A 27,194-nucleotide genomic window follows, 5' to 3' on the forward strand; every position below is an offset into this window, starting at 1 on the left:
TCCAGGTAGCTAGTACCAGCACTGGGTTAAATTAGAGGATACTACAAGTTGTCACAGAATTGCTCAATATGTGGAAAACCCATCCATCTGGTTTCAGAAGTGAAGAAACATTGTAGTGGAGTACTGAGAGTAGAGGTAACATATACAGGAGGAAGTGTGTTTTCTCCTTTACAGTTATATAGCAAAATATCCCGATGCCTTGATCCCTCTGTCTACAATCAGCGCACAAGCAGTGAGCTAGATTTGGAGAATTATGAAGGGCCACCCCCTCCTCACCACCATTGAAGCCTCAAGATAGCACAGAATCACTGTTCTGGTTTTAAGGAAAGGAACTTAAAGACAAACCCAATTCTCTAGAACACTACAATGCAAATGAGTGACTTACCCATGGTTACTAAGTAAGTGGTTAAATGGGATAATACATGCGCAGCTCCTGTAACAGTGCCTGGTGGCCAGCGCTATCCAAGAATTGGCTATAATTAAGAGCACGACCAGATGTTTTAGCTGCAGGCTTCTACCATCCCACAAGCTTGATAACACAAACTCTTTTTTTTTTTTAAGATTTTATTTATTTATTTGACAGAGAGAGAGACAGCCAGTGAGAGAGGGAACACAAGCAGGGGGAGTGGGAGAGGAAGAAGCAGGCTCCCAGCAGAGGAGCCTGATGTGGGGCTCGATTCCACGACTCTGGGATCACGCCCTGAGCCAAAGGCAGACGCTTAACGACTGAGCCACCCAGGCGCCCCGATAACACAAACTCTTCTGAATTGACTGTCAAACTTAAGGTTTTCACTTGTGTGATGAATGTCCCTTACCTCTGAGCACGGTTTTAATTTGCATTCTTATATTTGGCGCTTGGTGCCCTTTTAGCTTTAAAAAGGAAACACCTGCCCGCAGATCAGTATTTTGGTAGGTTTTTCGAGGTTTTCTTTTTTTTCTTGTTCTGTTTCTTTTTCCTTGTTCATTTATTGGGAAAGCTGATAATAGGAATTCCTCCTAACGCTAAGTACCTTGGGGAACCCCGCCCCCTAAGGTTAAAGCGACTACGATAACTCTCCTTTACCGTTACTAGAAAGGCTCGGACCACTCCGCCACTCAGACCAGGCGGGCGTGGACCGTCATCCAGTGACGTCACTGCGCATGCCTGGCGCGACCTGACGCCAGGGAATAACCTCAGGCCGGTGCGGGGCCACGCCCTCCCAAGCGCCATGCTGGGCGCTCGTGGCGCGGCCCTCGCGCGGGGCCTGCAGGTCCTGACGCACTCATGGCGGCGGGACTCCCGCGCCCTGGCCCTGGCGCGTGGTGTGGGCGCGCCCCGCGCGGGGCACTGGCAGCCATCTGCCGGGCCGGGACCGCGCAGGCGTCGGCTCAGCCTGTCGGCCGCGGCGGTGGTGAACTCGGCGCCCCGCCCTCTGCAGCCCTACTTGCGCCTCATGCGGTTGGACAAGCCCATTGGTGAGTGTGGGCGGACGAGCCGTAGCGCGCGGCGCCGCAGGTCCGGGGGATTGCGGGTGTAGTGGAAACCAAGGCGCCCGGTGCTCTCGGGACACCCGGACTCCGAAGTGGCCCTCCGGCTTTCCTTCCCCCTTAATCCGGAGGGCTCCGAGCAAAAACTTGGCTCATTCCACGGTCCTTGTTTAAACAGTGCATCGAGCGGAAATTCCGTTCTCGTGTCCCTTTATTTGCACAGATTTACAGTATTGAAGCACTAATACATTCATTATTGTTTGATCCTTCCCATAATTCTGTAAGGCTCCGAAAGCAAAGAACTAAAACTGTGATGACGTTGAGGAAAGCAGAGCCAGACCGGGTGAACCATATATGGGACATTTCTATCTAGGGACTACTGTAAAGCCTGGCAGTAGTATCAGACGAATTCCTACCACATCGCCTAGTCTCAGGAACAGAAAGATCTTTGGAAACTCCCCGCTTTCAAGAACTCGTGTTCTAGTTGAACAAGAAAAATTATTGGGTGGGCTAGGAAAGTAGGAGGTCAAATGTTAGTGGTACAGATGGCTAGTGCTACAGTTAAAAGAGTAGTTACCATGGATCTCCATTGCTAGAAAGTGTCAAGAACAAATTGGATCTCAAAGGGCAGGTAGATTTTACAGAAGAGAGAAGAAAACTTAATGGGTGGGGGACATGTTTTTGCAAAGACTCAAGGGTGGAGACTTGAAACACCAAGGATATGAGCTGATCTGGAATGGCAGGTGGGTGTAGAAAACACTGGGAGGCAAGTCTGGATAAGAGCTGGACAAAGAAGGATGGAGGGAGGGGCGGAGCCTAACTCCAGGTAATCTAGATGATGACATTTGCCATGGCAGTGCATGGAAATCCCTAGATTTAGTCACTCCACCTCTGCCCAGGCAAGACCCCAAATTAGGTCTTGCTTATGGTAGTCTAGGTTTGTGTATTACTTATTTGGGATCAGAGCACTAAATGTTATAACAATTAGCTATTAAAGTATAAAAGCAAATTAAAAGCACAGTCCTGCCATCACAACTCCTTGCATTTGGGGCCAGATAAAAGTTGATAGACGTAAATTTCCAAGCCCAGTTCTAATCTGAAGCATAACTATAATTCTGTCCTGGTGTCTGTCACAGAGCAGCAGTATAGGCCTACAAATATCCAGGACAGATCAACAGCTGCCATTATTCCTATTTCCATAAACTTCTGGCTTTTAAATTAGTGCCTAAACCGCCGCACCACATAACGAGGGTCTAGCTACTAAGAGGTTATGAGTAAAGCTCTGGAACCAGCCCTCTTCATTTCTCACCTATAAAATGAAGACACTAATAGTACTGACTTTATAAGGTTGTCATGAGAATTCATTTATATATATGTGTGTGAAGTCCTTAGAACAGTGCCTGCCATAATAAGTGTTCAAGAAAGTTAGGCATTAGTACTCAAGAAGAGGGAATTGAAGAAACTGGGTTAATAGTTATGTATGTTAAGATACCAGCCTGCATGCTTTAGTTCTAAGTAAGATGATGATTGCAGGGTTTTTTAGACAATTTACTAATTGTACTATGTTACGATTCATTCAACAAACATTTTTGAGCCCCTAGTATATGCCAGGGACAATAAATTGACAGTAGAATCGTAGGTTTGATATTTCTTTATTTAAATTATTCTTTCATGGGGCAGTTTTATGTTCATTGTTTTACTTTGTTGAAGTTAGGTCTTGTTTTTGTAAACCAAAGTGGAATTCATTGTTTTTCAGAGCAGATTACAACTTCCAGTGTCACAAACAACGGTATTTCAGAAAGTTCCAGGAGGTGGCACTCTTTACACTAAATTGGTGGTGTAATTTTTGTTTTACTGCATTTATGGGTGATTATGTTGTCTTGAAGATGATATGTGATTAGTAAAGAATCTTAGGTTCCATTTTGACAGGCTTTTTGGTCTGCCCACAACCTCTCAGAACTTGTTCATTTTATTTCATCTCCCAGAGGATTTTTTCCTTTTTGTACAATAGACATTTCTTACTGTAACCTGTTTGCATCCTTATCACGTCTGCATCCTTCTTCAGGGAAGAGAGAATAATGAAAGTGCCATAGGGAAGAGCGGCAAGAACTGTGGCTGAGAATCGGGAGCGCAGAGGAGCAGTAAGAACTTCAGTGTATGTAGAGATTTACGTATACTGAGTGATAGCACTGGCCTTAGACGACTCGCGCTAGACGACTCGCGCCAGGCTACCTGCGTTTAAATTTCTCTTCTGCCACTCTTGGCCTTTGTGACCTTGGGCAAATTACTTCCTCTGTGCTTCAGTTTTTTATTTGTTAAGTGGGTATCATAAAAACACTGCCTGTCTTTTAGGTTTGTCATGAGAACCAAAAGTGTTCCATGACAGCACCTGGGACATAGTAACAGTTACATGTTTGCTCTTACTGTTTTTTATTTTCATCATCACCAGTACTGTTTTCTCATAACAGTTCTGAGAGGTAGATAGTCTTTCCCCTCATGTATACATGAAGAAGACTGAACTTTAAAGTTTAATATATTTTAGTGTCTAGCATCATTCCATTTATTAGTAGCAGACATCAGACCAAACGTCTGACTTTCCCCTTTGTTATAGGAAGCCCCCCCCAATCCATAAGGGTGCCCTACAGATTCCTATAGGTAAGTGAATATAGTACCTATAATGTAGACTAATGGCAGAGGAAATTGTGTTGCTGACACAAAAATGCTGTAGGTGACTATACATCTTTTCTCTCCAGAATTGTTTTTTAAATAGACCCTTGAGTTCTAATTGCACCAGGAAAATCATGCCTTTGAAGTGGTGTTCTTTTGTTTCTGTCAGGGCAGGGTCCCTCTGTCCCTCTGAGCTATACTGGTAGATCCAGGAGAAAAGAAGTAGTTAAATGCTTAACCTCTCTGTGTGTTTGTTTCCTCATCTGTAAACTAGGAACAGTAGTAGTGCCCACTCTCTAAGGGCGTGGTGGAGGGTTGAGTGACTGTGTGTATAAAGCGTTTAGAACAGTAGCTAACATTTCAGTAAATGTTAGCTTTTGTTGCTTTTGTTTTATGTGGGACACACCAAATAGGATTCTGTCCAGGACAATCTGAACCTGAATTCGAGTCTGAGCTGGCCTTTGCTTGTTTTCAGCGTCTCCTTGCCTTTTCTGCTGTGTCCTCCCTGGTCCCTTCCCCAGTGACTTGGGTGGCACTGTTTTATGCCTTTGTAGGACCCTGTAATTGATCTATTTTATTGTTTTTGTTTGTTTAACTGTGTTTCTTCCTTTTCATTTATAAGCCTCTCTCCCTTAGTCACTATTGTATTCTCAGTTTCTGTATGTACTTTATAAATATCTATAAATGAATAAAGCTTAAACTTAAAAAGTTTAAATATGATTATAGGCACTTTGTTTTTTTTAATGATTTTTTTTTAAAGAAGATTTTATTTATTTATTTGACAGACAGCCAGTGAGAGAGGGAACACAAGCAGAGGGGGTGGGAGAGAAAGAAGCAGGCTCCCAGCAGAGGAGCCTGACATGGGGCTCCATCCCAGAATGCCAGGATCATGCCCTGAGCCAAAGGCAGACAATTAATGACTGAACCACCCAGGCGCCCCTGTTTGTTTTTTTTATTAAGATTTTATTTATTTATTTGACAGAGAGAAAGAGCACAAGCAGGGGGGGCGGCAGACAGAGGGAGAAGTAGACTCCCTGCTGAGCAGGAAGCCTGATGCAGGGCTTGATCCCATGACCCTGGGATCATGACCTGAGGCGAAAGCAGATGAGCACTTAACCGAGTGAGCCACCCAGCTGCCCCTAAATATGATTATAGGCACTTTGGCATTTGGCCGTTTTTGTATAGGATCTCTTCTTTATTTAGCCACGTCTCCTTTTTCTCTTATGTGTCTAAATTGGGAAGTAAAGGTCAGAATTTATTGTAATAGGCACCATATCCAAACATTTGTTGAAAGACTTTATTTTGAAAGTAGAATATCAAAATTTACATGTAAAGTCTCTTTTCTGTACAATCTATTTGGTTTTAGCTTAATTTCATCTAGTTTATGGGCTGAGTACCAAGAACTAATGCCATTTGTGCATGTAGCTGCAAAATGTTTAAAAAACAGTAGGTTAATGACCTCCTTCCTTCAAGACCATTTTATTTTATTGTGTTAACAACAGAAGAAAGTTTTGCTAACTCTTTTTTAGCAGGTAATACATGCATATAATGCAAAATTCAGAATGTGCAAAGGTGTAGAGTGGAAAACTAGGTCTTCCTCCCCTGTCTCCCAGCCACCCAGTCCCCCTCCCCAGGGGCAAAAGTCATTATCAGTTTCTACTGTATCCTCCCTGACATGGCCTGTGAACACACTGACATTCAAATGTATGTATTTGGTGTGTGGGGGTGCACATGCATGGTAAAAATAGTTTGGTTGCCCTCCATAGGGGTGGATTGCTTTGTAACCTCATGAGATATGTATGAGTATCTGACTCCCCAGGGTGTGTTGTCAGATGGGGTTTTGCCAGTCTAACATGTGAAAAATGTTATCTCAATGTAATTTTGATGTGTATTTCTGAAAGTTGATCTTTCATATAAATAAGAGTCATTTGTATTTCTTTTTCTGTGAACTTCTGTAGTCTTTTTAGTCTTTTTCCACTGGACTATTGATCTCTTTTCAGTTTCTAGGAACCCTATGTATTGGGCCAAAGAGTCCTTTGTGATATGAGTTGTTCATTTATTTTCCCAGTTTTATCATGTGTTTTTGATTCTGTGTTCTTTACTCCTTTGGGGTGTAGTGTTTGAACAAATGAAAACAGTTAACTAACTTGAATGTGTACCTTTTTTGTCTTTTTATTTTTGCTTAGGCACCTGGCTGCTGTATCTACCATGTACTTGGAGCATTGGGTTAGCAGCTGAACCAGGTTGTTTTCCAGATTGGTACATGTTATCCCTCTTTGGCACTGGAGCTGTGCTGATGCGCGGAGCAGGCTGTACTATTAATGACATGTGGGACCGGGACTATGATAAAAAGGTAGTTTCTTCCTGGAAAGAAATAGGGAGGCTCCTCTCAAGTCTGCAGAGTGACATGTGGCATCGCTTTTGAGGTACAGAAGGCAGTGGATCATTTAGTGGACTTACTGAAATCCAGCCTGAGAAGTGCCGTTTTTCAATTGAGTAGCTAGTATTGCAAAGGCAGTGTACTTCCTTTCTCAACACAAGAGCGGCCATGCAGACAGGGTGTGTACTTCATGTTTACAAAATGAATTAGAATTTAGAAGGCCAAGGTAAGGATGTTAGGAGCAAAGTGAAAAGTTCATCCTGAACCTTTGTCTATCCAAAAGAACTTTTGTTCTTTCCTTTGAGATACATACTGGAGTTGTAACTATTCTTCTGTAAATCAAATCTTAATTTAAATAAGCCAGGGAAGCCCCTATTAGCATTTGCTATAATTGTTTCTTTAAAAAATGTAATTTTATTCTTTTTTTCTCCTTAGAAAAATAGTACGTGTTTAATCTGAAAAATTCAGACAGTACAGAAATAGAAAGTATAGAAAGTGCAAGTCTTTCTTATCTCCTCTGCCAGACCCTCAGAGAAGCTTCACTTAACAGTTTGATGCATTTTGTTTCTCTGGATTATTTTCTATGCGTATTCTAATGCATGTGTATAATTACTTCTTCGTCAACAGACAGCTATTTTCTCAAGGGAAGCGTCCATCTTGTTTGCCTTTTATCCTAGCGACTCTGCCATAAACAAGTATAAGATCATTCATTAAATGCTTGAATAAATAATCAAGTAAACTTTCAGTTTAAAAGAAACCCATGGTGAATTATATAAAATGAATGATCTTGTATACATTTATGTAAAGTGAATAATCATCCCTAGTTTGCCTTTCATACTGGTCTCAATTTTCCTTTAGCAAGACACACCTGTAATAATTCTTAGTTTATAAGAACAGCATCACAATGTCTTTTTTAATTCAAAAAAATATTGATTGATACTTGCTGTGTGTGAGACACAGTGGCAGGTGTTAGGAGGACTGCATGGATGAAAGACAGTATTCCTGACCTCACAGTTTCCTGGTTACACTCCAGCAGCACTGTTGTCAGAGTCGTACCCACAGGGGAACTTGCTGAAGACCCCCCTACCTCCGCCGACTGGAGCAAAGAGAACTTTCCAGGGGGGTGACCTTTGAACTGTGTCAGAATAAGATGGCAAAAAAAGGGTGGGCTGGCGAGTGAAGGTCAGAGGAAACAGCAGATATAGAGGCGTGGCTGTGAGATAAAGTGTGAAGCTTAACCACTGCATCGATAGGGTTTGTGTGTGGCTGGAGGATAGAATTGTGGCAGGAACTGTATGCTGAACACATCTCTCTGCCCCGCTGACCCAGCTGGGATAAGTCAATTCATGCCAAGAGATGCATACTTTCTTGATTTGGGGTTCATAACCCCAGTCAGTTGTTCATTCTGCGTAATCATATGATTGAGGCTTCTAGTTAAGTCTTGAACATGTTTGGAGCAGCTAATGTCAAAATCCTGGTTGTAATATTTTATTAAAGTGTAAAGTTTCGGGGCGCCTGGGTGGCTCAGTCATTAAGCATCTGCCTTCGGCTCAGGGCGTAATCCTGGTGTTCTGGGATCAAGCCCCACATCAGGCTTCTCCGCTGGGAGCCTGCTCCTTCCTCGCCCACTGCCCCTGCTTGTGTTCCCTCTCTCGTTGGCTATCTCTCTGTCAAATAAATAAATAAAATCTTAAAAAATAAATAAATAAACATATTAAAAAAAATAAACTGTAAAGTTTCGCAGATGTTACTCTTGGTGGAAACTGGATAAAGGGTACATGGGATCTTTACATTTTTTAAAATGCAAAGATGTTTTTTAAAAACTGCTTGTGAATCTACAGTTATCTCAAAAGAAAAAGGTTAATTAAAAAAAACAATATATTCAGACCAACCAACTTTTAATTAACAAAATATGATCATTTTAGTTTCCCCTTGAGTGATTTTTTTTTCTCCTTAGGTAAAATGTTATTGATTAGATACCTTTTATCTCCCCTATGACATTTTTCTCTGTTTAGAAGAGTCCAGATTCTGTATACACATACAACAAATCTCTTAAATGAGTGTTTTATAGCTATTGAGGAGGTTTTGTTAACATGGCTTAAAAATGTTATGTTCATCTTTTTTTTTAAACTAATTTCTTTTTTTTGCTAATTTTTGTTCAATTTATTTAAACAGAAGGAAAAAAAAATCAGTCTACCCATTTCTCCCAACCACCGTCCCCTCCCCAGCCCCTGCCTCTGGCAACTACCAACCTGGTTCCCTTTCTACAAGCCTGAGTTTTTGTTTTAGATTCCATGTGTAAGAGAGATCATACAGTATTTAGTATTTGTCTTCTGTCTGACTTATTTCTCTGAGCATAATGCCCTTGAGATCCATCCATTCTGTGGATGTGTGTGTGTACCACAGTTTTTTTTAATCCATTTATCCATCAGTGGACATTTAGATTGTTTCCATATCTTGGCTATTGTAAATAATGCTGCAGTGAACATGGGGGTACATATATCTTTTCAAATTCATGTATTTGTTTTCCTTGGATAAATACCCAGACATGGAATTCTCGATCATATGGTAGTTCTATTTTTAATTTTTTGAGGAACCACCATACTGTTTTCCACAGGGGTTGCAACAATTTACATTCCACCCGTAATCCACAAGAGTTCCTTTTTCTCCACATCCTCACCAATACTTTACTTGTCTTTTTGATAATAGCCATTCTAACAGGTGTGAGATGCTACCTCATTGTGGTTTTGTTTGCATTTCTCTGATGATTAGTGATGTTGAACATCTTTTCATGAATCTCTTGGCTATCTATATGTCTTCTTTGGAAAAATGTCCATTCATGTCTTCTGCCCATTTTTTTATTCGGATTTTTGGGTTCTTTTTTTTTTTTTTTTTTTGAGTTATAGGAGTTCTTTATATATTTGGATATTAACCCCTTATTGAATATATGATTTGCATATATTTTCCACCATTCAGTAGGTTGATTTCATTTTGTTGATGGTTCCCATTGCTGTGCAGAAGATTTTTAGTTTGATGGAGTCCCACTTTTTTTTTTTTTGCTTTTGTTGCTTTTACTTTTGGTGTTAGATCCAAAAAATCGTAGCCAAGACCTGTGTCAAGGAGCTTATTGCTATATTTTCTTCTAAGAATTTTATAGTTTCTTGTCTTATGTGCAAGTCTTTAGACCGTTTTGAGTTAATTTTGTGTATACTGTAGGATAAGAGTCCAGATTTATTCTTTTTGTATGTAGCTGTCCAGTTTTCCCAGCACCATTTATTGAAGAGACTGTTCTTTTTCTATTCTATAGTCTTAGCTCCTTTGTCATAAATCAGTTGACCATAAACGTGTGGGTTTATTTCTGGGCTCTCTATTCTGTTTCATTGATCTGTATGTCTATTTTATGCCAAAATCATACTGTTTTAATTCCTGTAGCTTTGTAGTATAGTTTGAAATCAGGAAGTGTGATGCCTCCAGCCTTGTTCTTCTTTCTCAAGACTGCTTTGGCTACTTGGGATCTTTTGTGGTTTCATACGAATTTTAGGATCATTCTATTTCTGTAAAAAATGCCATTGGAATTTTGATAGGGATTGCATTGAATCTATATATTGCTTTGAGAGGTATGGACATTATAGCAATATGAATTCTTCCAATGCATGAGCATGAAATATCTTTCCATTTGTTTGTTTCTTTAATTTATTTCATTAATATCTTGTAGTTTTCAGTATACAGGTCTTTCACCTCCTTGGTTAAGTTTGTCTCTAGGTATTTTATTCTTTATTTCAATTGTAAATGAGATTGTTTTCTTAATTTCTCTTTCCGATAGTTCATTATCAGTGTAAAGGAACACAACAGATTTTTGTATTTTAAAGGATGAGTTAAAAAGCTTGCCCAAGTTGTAATGCTTATTTCACAGTTTCTTAAAGATTGTGTATCATTAAGGATATGTTTGTGGCTCAGGGTTTTGCTTAGTATGTTAGATAATAAGTAAATTGCTAATATATTAAATGATAAGTGAATTGTTATTCGGGTATATGAGTTAAGTGTGTACTGTTGATGTTCTGTATACTCTCCCAACCATGTCATAAGCACTAGGTCCATAAACATTGAAATAATCTCAACATACAGGTATTAATGATTTAGTTTTATTTTATTTTTTAAAAATATTTTATTTTGGAGAGAGAACATGAGTGAGGGGAGGGGCAGAGGGAGAGGGATAAGCAGACTCCCCACTGAGCAGGGAGTCCAAAGATCCCAGGACCCCGAGATCATGACCTGAGCTGAAGTCAGATGTTTAACCAACTGAGCCACCCCAGCGCCCCAGTGATTTAGTTTTATAAGGTTTGAGCAAATGGTTTCATTAAAAACCTCATAGAGTATGTTTTGATCATCATATTACATTTTTAGTCTTTTGATGGAGTGCTTGTTAATTTCAGCGTTTGAATTCAGCCAGGTAATTATCACTACCGAAGGGACAGTGTAATCTGTGGTTAGTAGTATGGTCAGGGTGACTAGACAGATGGTGCTGCCTACCATCCGTGACCTTGCAAAGTTACTGACCCTCTGCTTCAGTTTCTTAAAACAGAAATGGCAGGAACTTGTGAGTGGCTAAAAGTCAGGGTTGTTATGAGGGCTCAATGGTGTGATGCATACATAGCTTTTAGAATAGTGGCACATTGTGAGCACTCACGTACTAGCTGGAATAATCATAATATTCTAAAACAAATACAGGACATGACTGTATTTCTAACTAAAAGTATAGGGATCAAATCAAAGATAAAAGATCCAAGTTTGGCACTCTAACCAAGGTGAGTCATTATAGTTTTTGACAAACTGTTTTATTGCACAGTGAAGCATGCTATAAACTGGGTCAGCAAATTTTTTCTGTAAAGGAACAGATAGTAAATATTTAGTCTTTGTGGGCCGTACCATCTTTGTTGCAACTATTTGATTATGTTGGAGCATGAAAGTGGCCATATACAATAGGTTAACAAATGGGGATATCTCTGTTTCAGAAGAATTTTATTTATGAATACTGAAACTTGACTTGCATATTATTTTCATGTGTCATAATACTAGTACTCTCTTTTTAACTGTTTTTCAACTGCTTAAAAAAGTAAAAACCATTCTTATTAGCTCACGGGCCATATAAAAATAGGCAGTAGGCTGGATTTGGCCCAAAGACCGTAGCTTGCTAACCCTTGATATAAATCAAAATCAAAATGGAAATATGTTATATTAATAGCAATAACATTGCATGCTTACATGCATTAGACACTGCCTTTACTCTGTGAGGTAGTACTCTTATTACCTCTTTCTCTTCTTCTTCCTCTCTGTTTTTCTTTTAACAGGTAAGTAACCTAAGTCTGAGAGAGGTTAGGTAATTTGCCAAAATTCACCCAAATGGTAGGTGATGGAACTGGACTCACATGCTGGACTCTTGGATCCCAGATCCTGAGTTCTTCTAACCATGTTGAAAATTTTGGTTATGCTCTTTTTTTTATGCTTCAGTTTAGAATAATCACATTTCATGATCTTTAGACAGGAAAAGAACAACTAATATATCTTATTTGTCCACATAATAGCTCTGTCTGTTCATATTCTTACATTGAGTCTGCCCTTTATATTTGGGTACAACTAATATTAGATTATAGATCCATCTTTAAATAGCCTGGCAATAGCACTCCCTTTTCAAACCCAGATAATCTGTCTTCTTTCTTTATTTACATTTGTTTTCTGATTGCAGTGCTTCCTGTAATCAAAACATTCACTGCAATTTCCTCTTTCCTGAGAATTACCAGTATTATTGTCTCCCTTTTCTCTGTGGAAATTAAACATATACTTGCTAATAAGCTGTGTAGCTAACTAGCCAGATAAGGAAGTTGCTTCGTTTTGTGTGGTCGGAGATGGGAAATGAAAAGAAAGGGAAATGAGTGGTGGGAATTTTTAGTGCTTTTCAAAGCTGTTTTAAATATGAGGATTTGATTTTTGGCAGTGCTTCCAATGTTGATTTCACTTTTTATTTGTATTTTTGCCTTCATGCCTGCCTTGGGCCATTCTCTTGATTGCATGTTTAAGTTTAAATCCATGATTGAACCATTACATGTAGCTAAAGTATGTGTTTTTATGTATTAAGGTTATAAGAACAGCAAGTCGCCCAATAGCTTCTGGAGACATTTCCATTTTTCGATCCTTTATTTTCCTCGGGGGACAGCTGACCTTGGCACTGGGTGTTCTTCTGTGTCTGAATTACTACAGGTATAGTAAATGTGTTTTTCAGAATCACGTATAAAAGCTCTCTTTTGAAATGGAGAAAGTAGAAATAAATAAAATTGAGATATCTTTATCACAAAATTGTTTATTGGCTACTTATGGAGCATCTGTAAATTAGCAAGTATAAAGAAATCACCACATGTCATAAAATCAAGAATGCTTTCACCCAAAGGAATGAGAAGATCAGCATTACATTGTACTTCTGTTACGTGTTCCTGAAGAAACACATGGCGCTTTCGTAGCCTTTCCAGATGCATACATGGGTGTGTGTATATGCCCTTATGTATAATTTTATTTATCCTGACAGTGTCTCTAAAGTAGATAGAAGTGATTTGACTCATTTTGCAAAAAGATTAACCAGGTCTTTCCCAGAGTCACACTCATAATTGATGACAGAGGGGAAAAGTGGAGGGATTCATTCCTAGATCTCTTCAATAGAGACAAGTTTAAACTTCTGGGCATCAGATGGCTGCTTGCAAAGTATAGAAATGAGAAAGAAAAAAGACAAAAAATAAGTGTCACTTTATAGAGACTAGACTTAATTGCATTCTTTGCCCTGATTGCTTCACGTGAAAATGCTTTTGGAAGGTATTTCCTGGAAGGACGGTGTTAGGTGAGCTGTGCAATACCGAGGAACACCTTATGCCTTAGGTTTGAATCCTAGCCCTGCTACCGACAGTCAACAAATTACTTAATCTCTTTGTGCTTTAGTGTCTTCATCTGCAAAAAACAAATAGAATAAAACTGTCTGCCTCTTAGGTTTGTGATGAAGATTATAATGAGTTAACATATGTAAAGCAGTTAGAATAGCGCCTAATACATGAAAGCACTATATGTGTTACTGTTTTATTCATTTGTTCATTTGTTTTTTAACACCTAAAATATTTTCTAATCATCTTTTATGCTAACTAAAGTGTAGGAAAATAATTTTACATAACAAAAAATATAACTTAAGATAAGTCATTTTCCAGTTAGTATTACTGTTGTCTTCTTCAGTGATTTCTAAGAGATGGGGATACTAATCTTCAATGGTTTTTCTTGGTTTCAGTATAGCTCTGGGAGCAGCATCCCTGCTTCTCGTCATCACCTACCCACTAATGAAAAGAATTACATACTGGCCTCAATTAGCCCTGGGTGAGCTTGAAATAACTACAAGTGTTTCCTTCAATACCCTCAAACTTGTGCTTTTGTGTGTGTGTGTGTGTGTGTGTGTATGTGTGTAATGTGGTAGAGATAAAATGTCAAGTCAGTCATGAAAATTTTTTAAAGATTTTATTTATTTATTCGACAGAGATATAGACAGTCAGCTAGAGCGGGAACACAAGCAGGGGCAGTGGGAGAGGAAGAAGCAGGCTCCCAGCAGAGGAGCCTGATGTGGGGCTCGATCCCATAATGCCGGGATCACGCCCTGAGCCGAAGGCAGACGCTTAACTGCTGTGCCACCCAGGCGCCCCCAGTCATGAAATTTTCTAAATCAAGAGTAGATTTTCATATTTTAAGGGAGGACAGTTAGCCATTTTTATTGGCTAAGGAATTTTGTGTATTTATTAAGATTCTCATCATTATTATTTTCTTGAAATGCTCTTTTAAAAATCAAGGTATGTCATGAAGAAAAAATTAACTGATTGGACCCTACCCTTCTCTTTAGGTCACCAACCTGTATGCCCTGAGGACTTGGGGGAGTGGGGTAGAAAGCAGAGTCAGGCAAGAGAACCGGGGCTAGTATGTGGAAGCTTAGCTAGCCTATCTCTGTGAGGCCTTCCGTAGACATCCCAGGAGAAAGTAAGCCAGTCTTGCCTCCAGCTCCCACAGTGCTCTAGCGTGGCACGTACTCGTTTCACCGGCAGTAACTACAAGAGAAGGTGCTGAGCGCTGCCTCTGCCCTGCCAGTTGTAAAGTGTAAATGCCTAACAGATAAGCTCTCTTTGCATGGGGATGGCCCAGGGTCTGGCGTAGCTCTTGATATATCACGGGTATTTCATAAATATTTGTTGGCAGTGGGAGCAAAGGTAGATAGGTAGGGAAATCACAATCTATTACAAAAATACCTACTCCTAGAATAAGAATATTCCTAGAACTATTCTAGTTGTTCGAACTATTGTTTTAGTGAATAAAAGAAGAAAAGGGGTTTCTGAGAAAAGACACGTGGGACCCACTGAGTATGAGGTACCTGAGGGACTTGCAGGTAGAGATGTCCGGCAGACAGTTCAGTGTCTAGTCTGAAGTGGAGGGAAGGGATCAGGTTGCACAAGGAGATTTAGGAGCTGTTCACATGTGGATGTTTGTTTATAGTCCTCAGAGAAGATGCTTACAGAATAAATAAGTGTACCTGCCTGTACTCTTATTTCTGTAGCTTGGGGGGAAGTTGAGTCATAAAGGAAAGAACACAAGGTTTTGACTCAGGTAGGTCTAAGTTGAAACCCCAGCTTCTACTACTCATTGACTGTGCCAGGCACCATACTAGGGAGGGTAAATGTTGTTCTCACGAAACCTCCTGTTTATCAGGGTGATATTATTCCTTCTGTTACCTATGTTATTTTAATCGTCCTTTCACCTCTCTGAGCCTGTCTCCTTTTTTGTTCAATGTAGTTAGTCACCACCACGAGAGCCGAGAGAATTTCAGGAAGAGACATAGTAGAAAACAGTGCACAGAGCCTAATGCATAGAAGCACTTACTACATGCTGATGCCCCCTCCTCTTTTGGGGAGTCTAAAGTGCATTTAGACTTGTCCTCTCTGTCTCACCATTTGTAGGGTTGACTTTTAATTGGGGAGCTTTACTTGGATGGTCTGCTGTCAAGGGCTCCTGTGATCCTTCTGTTTGCCTGCCTCTTTATTTTTCTGGAATTATGTGGACTCTAATATATGATACTATCTACGCCCACCAGGTAAAAAAAAAACAACAAACTTTTTTCTTAACTTTGGTTTAGTTATTGTTGCCGTTTAAGGACTTTATGAACCACATTAAGGGGAAAGTATTTTTTCTGAAAAAATCATTCACGCTTCCTTGACACCAACAAAATATTTTTGTTTCACGTGTAATATATGTTTACTAAAGAGATCAACTCTTATTTACAAGCACTCAAACAGTATGTGCCAGGCATATAAATACTTTTGTTGTTGTTTTTTCTTTTAAAGATTGTTTTGAGAGAGTGTGAGAGTGGTGCGGGCGGGGGGAGGCAAAGGGAGAGAAGCACACTCCTCTCTGAGCTCACAGTATGAAAGGAAACACATACGCTAAGCCCATGTTCCTCATTGGATCTGGTGTCCAGAAGATAGCGTATTGGATAGCCGTCTGCCTGCAGGTGGGCATAGAGTTCAGCATTCAGCCTCTGATAACACATGACCAGAATCCCAACAGTATGTGGAAATGCTTGGAAATTAAATTGTTGGAGGAGATCAGTCAGATGTGAGTGTATCACCAAAACCCAGGTCTGCATACACAGAAAGGATTTGATGGGAGAGGCAAGGAATAAATTGAGCTAGAAGTGAAACGTGAATGGATTTGGTTAGGTGGCAGTTGAGCATTTTTCTACATCTGTGATTTTAGCAACATTGAAACTAAAATGTATAGGAAATTGTTGAGATTTGAGAACTCTGAGGTAAGGAGAAGCTATGCAAACAGACTTGAGTTTTACTTTGAATGTAGTCACTGTGTAGTTAAGAGTCACTAATAGGGTTATAAGAAATACGACATGTGGGAATGGAGCTGGAAGACATCTTAGCAGTGACACTTACCTTCGATTCGGCCTGCCCATTCGTTGCTAACCAGCCTGTGTCTCGGTTTCTGTCGGCTTTCATAGCTTCTGTCCTTTGAAAGACACTTTTTTTTCTGGGATTAGATAGTGGTGATGGTTATACAACCAAAATGGTGAATTTTATAGCATGTCAATAAAAACGCGACAGTGTCTTACTGTTTTCTGATGTTAGGACAAAAGAGATGATGCTCTGATTGGCCTCAAGTCCACGGCGCTGCGGTTCCGTGAAAACACCAAGCAGTGGCTCAGTGGCTTCGGTGTGGCGATGCTGGGGGCTCTGAGCCTGGTGGGAGTGAACAGTGGTCAGACGGCGCCCTACTACACTGCTCTGGCCGCTGTAGGAGCCCATCTGGCACACCAGGTTGGACCTTTTTCTTACTTTTCCCCCTCATTTTTCCTCGGTATAAATTGTAAAAGTTATTTAACCAAAACAGCCTCTGTGTTTACCAAGCAAGGTACTTCTTGAAACAACTGCTTGGCTTAAACTACCTTGAACCATCCCTTCCCTTCTCCCAACATGTCATCTAATAAGCTACCTGTATTATTTTAGAGAAATACTCTCAAACTAAATCTAGACTTTTTTTCCCCCCTCTGATGTTTCTGGAATTTCTTCTGATTCATGTCTGGAAAAATTTCAGCAATGTCTGAAGGTTGTGGGTTGAGTTGAATTGCTCTGAAAGCAAACTCTGATCAACATAACTATATTTTTACTATGCGGGCTTCAGTGATGGATATGGTAGTTTGGAAACTAATCATTCATAAGTTTGGGTCCCCCTGGCATTAGCAACCAAGGCCAGATAAGACATGAAGTGCTAACTTGTCAGAGTTCTGCCTAGTTAGAGGGAAACTGTCATTTCAGGATATCCAGCCAGCACCCACAAGCTTATATTGTGAATCTACTTCAGTGACTTTTGTAAAATGAATGAACTAAATCTAATCTTAATGAAATAGATTGCTTGAAATTGGACTCTAGTTTTGTATCAGTGTTACTTTAATTTTCTTCAGACAGATCCAAAAAGATGTTAGCCTGTATGGAGATGATCTGTTTTATACAGATTATTGCAGATTACTTACCAGTATAAGCAAGACTTGCACAGCAGTATGACGGAAACTAAAATCCAGTGTCCATAAAGTAAACCCCATGCCGTATCATCTTCATTGTTTTCCTCACAAGGAAAGCTAAAAGACAGAAATTGATGATTTTCCAGCATTCTCTAGATTTCACCATTTTCCTCCTCAAAATTGTAGCACCCTCTCTTACTCATAACTCAGCTCTGTAGGGGTTGTCACCATCAATTGATTGTCTGATCAGGATAATGGATGTGTAACCATATTTAATTAAGCACCTGGATATTAGTGGAGGAAGGCAGAAATTACAAGGAAAATTACAAATACCATAAGAAACATTTGGAACCCACCTTATAATTCTAAATGGCATTTGTGGTCTTTTATCTAGTCCTTGACACAATATTTTAAGATGGACATAGCCTTCTCAGATTTGGAAAAAAAGGAAATAATCATGATTTAAGTTCACAGGCCATATAATAAAGAATAGTTGGGAAAATGAGGGATGCTAATGCTTAATAAGCCTAGGAATGACTAAGACAGGGACATGGGACTTTCTTGATATATTTACAGGACTACTATGGAGAAGAAGGAATATGTTTGCTCTAGGTCACTAATAGCACATCTAGGTTGCTGGATTCCCTTCTCTATGTGGGGATGGGAGGGAGATTTACACTTGCATGGGGGTATTTTTGGTTATCATAAATAAACTGGGCAGAAGTCACTGCAGCCATTTAGTGAGTGGGGCCAGATATGTTAAATATCTTTCAATGCACTAGACAGCCCTGCACAGTAGGGAGCTGTCCTTCCCAAAGGTGACTTGTCCACCTGTTAAGAAACATGGCTGCAAGGAGTAAAGCTAGAACTGGAGGGTAGGAGTGGTAGGGGGCAGATTTTAGATCAGTCAGTGTAACTAGTTCAGAGCTTTCTAAAGAGAAGTAAAAATAGCAGGGGTTGCCTCTCAGAGCATTCATGCACCACTCAAGTGGAAGGTGTTAGGACTCGGTTTGGATGTTACCCAGTAGAGATATGGTAGATTTTTCTACACAGGGAAACAGCTTAGGGTACATTAAGGGCTTCCCATTGCTTAAAATCCTGTAACAACGTGCTGTTATCTTCTCTGTACTGATGTGTTTATTGGCGATGCGAGAAGTTTATACTAAGTGCTAATGCAACATTGTGATCTTCTCTTACAGATTTACACTCTAGACATCCACAGACCTGAGGATTGTTGGGATAAATTTACCTCCAACCGAACACTAGGACTAATAGTTCTATTAGGGATTATCCTTGGGAATTTGTGGAAGGAAAAGAAGACAGATGAAGCAAAGAAAAGTATAGATAGTAAAATAGAAAATTAGCAAATGACGATCTAGGAATCTTTAAAACAGACGTTGGCAAAACACTCTCAGGTCTTGTTAGCACATAGTTAGATTTGAACAAGCAGTCTTGCAATATGTTAATGAATTAAGAACCAGAAGATGAAGACATAGACCATATTTGCCTGGATTTAGTTCAAGTATTTATTAGCAAAATCCTTCTCCTGTCTCAGAAACCAGGAACTCTAGGATTTGAGTGACCTTGAGTCTTCTGCTCATTATGATTCCCATCTGCGGTTACGGGAATGATATGAGTTTGGGCACTTTACAGGACGCCTGATTTGTATCTCATCTAAATGAATGAATGTAGGAAAATGGACTTTATTTATAGGGAAAAATAAAAGCTGCTGTAGCAAGTTGGGGTTTATTGTTCTTTGTTGTGGCCTTTACTCACTACCAAAAGTTGTAATTGAGGAAACCATTCTGTTTTTTATATCTTAGGAGAATTTAAATAAGTAAATAAAAATTTATACAAATAAAAATTTGCATCCATAGGTACTTCTGTTGTTACCAGTCCTGACGTTTACTTCGCACGTCCGGTCTCTGTGTATAGCCATGGTGATCAGAGGTTGTGGATTGAGTTGAATTGCTCCGAAAGCAAATTGATCAGCATAGTCCCAGGGACTATTTTAATTTCTGTTGATTTCTTTTCTTTTTTTATCTTCTCGGATTGTGATATATAGAATAATGGCATGTTGGTTAAGTGTCCTAAAAATTTCTTCCCTTGCCCCCTTTAGAATGTTCTCAACACAGCAGCCAGAGTGATTTCCTTAAAATCTATGTGAGGTTCCGTCATTCCTCTATTAAGAACCCTCCAGGATCTCCCAGGTTCCTCAGTACAGACCAAAAGTCCTATCATCTGCCAGGCCCTTTGTGATCTGGCTTTATCTGCAGGTACTTTCCCACACCCCTCTCCAGCCCCGCTGGCTTCCTCACTGCTGCTCACCAGGCTGGTGGACTTCTGCCCCAGGGCGTTTGCATGTACACTTCCCCTTGCCTGGAATGCTGTCCTTGAATTATGTCAGTCCTTCACAGCAGGTCTTTTCTTAAATGTTATCTTACCAGAGGCTTTTTCTGGCCACTGTTTATAAAATTACATAACAAAGTGCTACCTACGCTTCCTTTACTGTTTTTTCTCTTCAGAACTTAACACTATTAACCTAAAATATGTTTTGCTTGATTTAAGTGGCTCTCGTGGATAGTGGGGTGCAGGGGAGGCAGTTGTTTGTGTATGTGGATTGTGGGTGGCAGGAAACACTCAGTTGTGTAATGGTGATAATGTTAGTGGTGATTATGCAGCTGACAGAGCACTTACATGTGCCAAGCCCGGATAAATAAGCACAGGAAAATGTAGTGAACTGTTTATTCAGCAAATACTGAATCACCAAAAGTGAGTGTTGATTTACAACAGTAGTAGCGGCCATGATTCTACTCTACTATAGCAGCAATGAGTTGAAGGGGAGAACAGAAATGTACCCTACTTTAAGGGAAATATGATTGGCTTCTATTTTATCTAATTCTGACGTTGTATCAGGATAGATAAACTTTAAATCTGTTGATTTCTGGGTTGGTGTTTGTTTGTTTTACAAATACATATATTTTATTTAGGGAAATATACAGTTTATTTAAAAAATTCAGTGATAGTAAAAATACTGAGTTTAAACGGAGGGATGTCTTCAATAATGAAAGAAATGAAGAAACAGAAAAAATTGAACTTAGAAAAGGGTTATGCCTCTTAAAAAAATACTGTTTCTCGTAGCAAAAAGTGTTGATTTCTAAATGCCTTTTCCCAGGCATCGGTTCTAGAAGAACATTGCCAGGTTAAATGGTGGAGGAGCACGGCCGGTGGGGATCTGTGCTTAGCGCAGCGAGGCCTGGTATGGCATCCCCTACATTGTACCCTGAAGGACACCTGAGAGCAGAATCCCTTTCCATTTAGGAAAACGTTCCAGTGTCTAAAAGAGCAATAACTCTGTTGAGGAATGACCGTATGATTTGCCAAAGTCTACATAAGCTGTTCTAGACTGGCTGCATAATTTGCAGATCACCCTGTATTTTAAAATGCTTAAAGTCTTAACCCATTAGCACTAATTCTAATTAGAGGAAGATAAGTACAATGTATTTCAATTTTATTTTCCTAAGTTGGTTGATGAACATTAATATGGGACAAATCCTAGAGTCAGCAAAATTGCAGCCATTTATGATAAACAGGAACAGGAGAGAATATTGATTAAAATTCAGAGATTGTCTTGCCTTCAAAAAGTTGCTTAAACTTAATTATTTTAGTTCCTTTTCATTTCATTTCTTCTTTCTTCTGCCAGGTAGAAAAGCTGAAAAAGTAGTATAAATACATAAGGGGCAGATTATTGGGAGAGATGAAGTAGATTTTTAGCCTCTAAATCATGGACTTTAAGCAATTCAGAGATGGAAAGAGGTGCAGCTGTCATCCATCCAGTCATCTAGTGCCAGGGGGTCTCTTTCCTGCATGGCCATGAGGGGTGTCGTAGCTTCAGATAGTGAAATTACATCTTGTTTTGAGGAGATCCATTCCATGGAGAGGGCCCTTGCCCTAAGTTTCTGCTGCAGAATCACTGTGAGGTCAAGAGCATGTGAAAGAACTTTAAACTGAACAGTTACCTAGTAGAAGTTCATGGTGAGGGTGTACGTGGCTTGGGAGCTACAGGAAATCTGGCTGCAGAGTCAGAAAATAACCCATCACGAGTGCTGCCTCTTCCCTTCCTGGACTTTGCTAAATCACAATGCCTCTTCCAGATGGTAAAGCCCTCCATGGGTCACAACCTGCTATCTCCCCCAAATCAACATACACTCTCCCCCTTAGGCTAGTCTCTTCACTAGCCCCAGGCCATGCTCATCTGCCCAGCTCTGCCATTACAACTGTCCTGGCAGCTGGGACATGGCGAGGGCTTGGTCTTTGGCAGGCAGCCCCATGTGTGAATCCTCCCTGTCGTACTTGCCAGCTGGAGACCTCTGGCAAGTGATGAACTGCCCTCGGCCACCACATTCTCATCTGCCCAAACTGGGCTGTTGGGAGCATGAGACCAAGGTAGCATGTGTTCAAGCCTGTTGTAGATTGAATTGTATTGTCCCCAAATTCATATATTGAGATTCTACCCCCCAGTAACAGACTGGAACCATGTTTGGTGATAAAGTCTATAAAGAGGTTATTTAGTTAAAATGAGGCCATAAGAGTAGGCCCTAATCCACTGTGATGGGTGTCCTTATAAGAGGAAGTCTGGACACACAGACACTTGCATCCAGAGATGACTGTGTGAAGGCACAGAGAGAAGATGGCCACTTACAAGCCAAGGAGATTGGCCTCAGAAGAAACCAACCTTGCCCACACCTTGATCTCACACTTCTGGCACCCAAAACTGAGAAAAGTAAGTTTCTCTTTTTTAAGCCATTGAATCTGATATTTTGTGATGGCAGCCCTAGCACACTTAATGCAAAGCCCCAGTACCTAACTTAGCACAGAAAAAAGACACTCTTCAAATGCAGTTCACTAGAAAGCTCTTCCTTTTCCACCCAATCCTACCTTTTTGTCCTAAAACACAAGTTTTAGCCCTTCTAGTAATTACAACAGTGGTGGACTGAATAAAATCCTCCAAAGATGTCCATGTCCTAATCTCCAGAAACAGCTTATGTATTACCTTTTATACTAAATATATAGGATATATACAAAAGTGGCTTTGCAGATGTGATTGAGAACAATCTTGAGACAGATTATCATGGTTATCTAGGTGTGCACATTGTAATCACTAGGCTCTTTGTAAGAGGGAGGCAAGGAGACCAAAGTCAGTAGCAAGAGGTGGAACAATGGAAGAATGAGGTAAAAGTGATGCAAGGCATGGGTCATGAGCCAAGGAATATAGATGGCTTTTAGAACCCCAGAGAGACAAGGACGCAGATTCTCTCCTCAGAGCCTCTAGAGGGAACCAACCAGCTGACATCTTGACTTCCTCCCAGTGGAACTGAGTTTGGACTTCTGACTCCAGAATTGTAAGATTGTAAGTTTGTGTTGTTGTAAGCCACTAAATCTGTGGTAATTTGTTATAGCAGCAACAAGTAAACTAATACAAGAACTATTCAAGCTCTGATTGACCTGTCCTCTGAACTGCCCAAGCGTGTGCTCAGTACCAGCGGGGCAGTCACTAAGAACGCAAGTCCAGAGAGGGGGGAGTTAAGATGGAGGAGGAGTAGGGGACCCCTTTTTTCAGCCAGTCCCCTGAGTTGAGCTGGATAGGTACAAGACCAACCTGAACATCCATGGAATCAGCCTGAGACTCAGGAAGATACATCTGGATCTCTACAAATAAACTTCTCCAGTGCTGAGTATTGAGGTACGAAGCGGGGAGCCGTGAAACCACACAGATATCAGAAGATAAACGGAAGGGGGAGGGAGCCGCCGTGTCTGGGCGCCAGGAAGCGGTAGCCACCTGCACAGGGGAGCGGGCGGACCGTGGACGGCACCGGGAGACAGCAGACTGGGACCGTGAGCAGGGAGTGCGTGCCACCATACTTCCCAAGGAACTCCGGAACTCCGGTGTGCTCACTGGAAATAGACTGAGACCGGGAGCTCCGAGAGTGTGCGTGGGGCGGTGGCGGCGTTAGAAACACAAAGGACAGAGACGCACTGGCCCTGGAAGTGAGGGCTGGGACGATGGCTGTGGGACACATCCCGGGATGCGGCGGGGTTGAGCAGCACCAACAGAAACAGAGTTAAAGTGGCCAGAACATCAGTGGAGAATGGGCCGCAATCCCTCTGTTCTGTGACAGAGGCTGAGATTCGGCCACTGCTGCTCTGACTCTCAGACGAGGCATAGCAAACCACCAGGGAAAGCCGCCAGAGAGCAAAAGCCTGGAAATACCAGCTCACAGGGTGCCCATCCGCATCCCCCCTTGCAGGGGACACAGAGACTCTACCCAAATAGGGTTGCCTGAGTATCCATGCGGCAGGCCCCTCCCCCAGAAGGCAGCCTGAAAAATCAAGAAGCCCACATCCCGGGGTGCTTGGGTGGCACAGAAACTGAGCGCCTGTCTTCGGCTTAGGGCATGATCCCAGCATTCTGGAAAGGAGTCCCTCATCGGGCTCCTCTGCTGGGAGTCTGCTTATTCCTCTCCCACTCCCCTGCTTGTGTTCCCTCTCTCACTGGTTGGCTCTCTGCCACATAAATAAATAAATAAAATCTTTAAAGAAGAAGCCCACATCCCTAAGATCTCTATAAAACAAGGGGCACGGCCTGGGACCCAGTCAATAATTTGGGCTCTGGACAACCCCGCAACCTCTCCTCATCAGAATGACAAGAAAGAGAAGCTCCCCCCAGCAAAGAAAAGATAATGAGTTTGTGGCCTCTGCCACAGAAAATGGATATGGATGTAACCAAATGATCAGAAATGGTCAAAATGATGAGTAGAATTGAAAAAAGTATTAATGAAAATGTTACTGAGAATATAGAATCCCTAAGGACAGAAATGAGAGCGAATCTGACAGAAATTAAAAATTCTATGAGCCAAATGCAGGCAAAACTAGAGGCTCTGACTTCCAGGGTCACCAAAGCAGAGGAACGTATTAGCGAATTGGAGGATGGGTTAATAGAGGAAAAAACGAAAATAGAAGCTGGACTTAAAAAAATCCACGCCCACGAATGTAGGTTATGGGAGATTACTGACTCAATGAAACGATCCAATGTCAGAATCATCGGCATCCCCGAGGGGGTGGAGAAAAACAGAGGTCTAGAAGAGATATTTGAACAAATTGTAGCTGAAAACTTCCCTAATCTAGCGAGGGAGACAAACATTCATGTCCAAGAGGCAGAGAGGACCCCTCCCAAGCTCAACCATGACAAACCTATGCCACGTCACGTCATAGTGCAATTTGCAAATATTAGATCCAAGGATACAGTATTGAAAGTGGCCAGGGCAAAGAAATTTCTCACGTACCAAGGCAAAGGTATCAGAATTACGTCAGAGCTGTCTACACAGACCTGGAATAAGAGAAAGGGTTGGGGGGCATTTTTAAATCTCAGAGAAAAACATGCAGCCAAGGATCCTTTATCCAGCAAGGCTGTCATTCAGAATTGATGGAGAAATAAAGACGTTCCAGAATCGCCAATCATTAACCAATTTCGTAACCACGAAACCAGCCCTACAGGAGATATTAAGGGGGGCTCTATAAAGGTAAAAAGGCCCCAAGAGTGATACAGAGCAGAAAGTCACAACCAATACAAACAAAGACTTTACTGGCAACATGGCATCATTAAAATCATATCTCTCAATAATCTCTATGTAAATGGCTTGAATGCTCCCGNCACAGGGTTGCAGATTGGATAAAAAGACATGACCCATCCATTTGCTGTCTACAAGAGACTCATTTTGAACCCAAAGATGCATTCAGACTTAGAGTAAGGGGATGGAGTACCATCTTCCACGCAAATGGACCTCAAAAGAAAGCTGGAGTAGCAATTCTCATATCAGATAGACTGGATTTTAAACTAGAGGCCATAGAGAGAGATACAGAAGGGCACTATATTATTCTTAAAGGAAGTATTCAACAAGTGGATATGACAATTATTAATATATATGCCCCCAACAGGGGAGCAGCAAGATACACAAGCCAACTCTTAACCAAAATAAAGAGACATATAGATAAGAACACAGTAATAGTAGGGGACCTCAACACCCCACTATCAGAAATAGACAGAACACCCTGGCAAAAACTAAGCAAAGAATCAAAGGCTTTGAATGCCATACTCGACGAGTTGGACCTCATAGATATATATAGAACACTACACCCCAGAACCAAAGAATACTCATTCTATTCTAATGCCCATGGAACATTCTCAAGAATAGACCATGTTCCGGTCCACAAAACAGGTCTCAGCCAATACCAAAAGATTGAAATTATCCCCTGCATATTCTCAGACCACAACGCTCTGAAATTGGAACTCAACCACAAGGAAAAACCTGGAAGAAACTCAAACACTTGGAGGCTAAGAACCATCCTGCTCAAGAATGACTCGATAAACCAGGAAATCAAAAAACAAATTAAACAATTTATGGAGACCAACGANACCAACGAGAATGAAAACACAATGGTCCAAAACCTATGGGATACTGCAAAGGCAGTCCTAAGGGGGAAATACATAACCATCCAAGCCTCACTCAAAAGAATAGAAAAATCTAAAATGCAGTTTTTATATTCTCACCTCAAGAAGCTGAAACAGCAACAAAGGGACAGGCCTAATCCACTCACCAGGAAGCAGTTGACCAAGATTAGAGCAGAAATCAATGTATTAGAAACTAGAAGTACAGTAGAGCAGATCAACAGGACTAGAAGCTGGTTCTTGGAGAGAATCAATAAAATTGACAGACCACTGGCGAGACGTATCCAAAAGAAAAGTGAAAAGACCCAAATTATGAAAATTATGAATGAAAAAGGAGAGGTCACTACCAACACCAATGAAATTGGTAGGATTATTAGAAACTATTATCAACAGCTATATGCCAAAAAACTAAACAATCTGGAAGAGATGGAGGCCTTCCTNATTAGAAACTTTTATCAACAGCTATATGCCAAAAAACTAAGCAATCTGGAAGAGATGGAGGCCTTCCTGGAAACCTATAAACTACCAAGACTGAAATAAGAAGTAATTGATTTCTTAAATAGGCCAACTAATTATGAAGAGATTGAGTCAGTGATAAACAACCTTCCAAATAACAAAACTCCAGGCCCGGACGATTTTCCTGGGGAATTCTACCAAACATTCAAAGAAGAAATAATACCTATTCTCCTAAAGCTATTTCAAAAAATAGAAACAGAGGGAAAGCTACCAAACTCATTCTATGAGGCCAATATTACCTTGATTCCCAAACCAGGCAAAGACCCCACCAAAAAGGAGAATTACAGACTGATTTCCCTAATGAATATAGACGCCAAAATCCTCAACAAGATCCTTGCTAATAGAATCCAANGTACATTAAAAGGATTATCCATCATGACCAAGTGGGATTCATACCTGGGATGCAAGCGTGGTTCAACATTCGCAAATCGATCAGTGTGATACATCCTATCAACAAGAAAAGACTCAGGAACCATATGATCCTCTCAATTGATGCATAAAAGCATTTGACAAAATACAGCATCCTTTCCTGATTAAAACCCTTCACAGTGTAGGAATAGAGGGTACAT

The 27,194-nt window shown here is 40.7% G+C and overlaps 1 protein-coding gene and 1 long non-coding RNA gene across 2 annotated transcripts in view; one reads left to right on the plus strand and one right to left on the minus strand.

Moving 5' to 3' along the window:
• Positions 1-1,164: 1,164 nt before the first annotated feature.
• Positions 1,165-19,467, plus strand: COQ2 (coenzyme Q2, polyprenyltransferase). The gene is made up of 7 exons (XM_011218716.3): positions 1,165-1,455; positions 6,321-6,487; positions 12,648-12,769; positions 13,833-13,918; positions 15,538-15,671; positions 16,714-16,902; positions 18,803-19,467. The coding sequence occupies exons 1-7, from the start codon at positions 1,209-1,211 to the stop codon at positions 18,965-18,967; spliced, it is 1,110 nt and encodes a 369-aa protein (XP_011217018.2). The 5' UTR covers positions 1,165-1,208; the 3' UTR covers positions 18,968-19,467.
• LOC117804414 overlaps positions 17,615-27,194 on the minus strand; it is a 33,469-nt gene continuing 23,889 nt past the window's right edge. The window contains exon 3 of the long non-coding RNA XR_004628817.1: positions 17,615-17,720. This is a non-coding gene — a long non-coding RNA (uncharacterized LOC117804414). The remainder of the gene's footprint in view (positions 17,721-27,194) is intronic.

Source organism: Ailuropoda melanoleuca, chromosome 11 (genome assembly GCF_002007445.2).
Source record: "Ailuropoda melanoleuca isolate Jingjing chromosome 11, ASM200744v2, whole genome shotgun sequence".
NCBI classification, from domain to species: Eukaryota; Metazoa; Chordata; class Mammalia; order Carnivora; family Ursidae; genus Ailuropoda; species Ailuropoda melanoleuca.

Excerpts from the sequence above, each read along its gene's own strand:
- COQ2 (XM_011218716.3), top strand. The coding sequence starts at position 1,209 with ATGCTGGGCGCTCGTGGCGCGGCCCTCGCGCGGGGCCTGCAGGTCCTG. Across the intron at positions 6,488-12,647 it reads ACCGGGACTATGATAAAAAG|GTTATAAGAACAGCAAGTCG; the intron begins GTAGTTTCTTCC and ends TTATGTATTAAG. Across the intron at positions 15,672-16,713 it reads ATACTATCTACGCCCACCAG|GACAAAAGAGATGATGCTCT; the intron begins GTAAAAAAAAAA and ends TTCTGATGTTAG.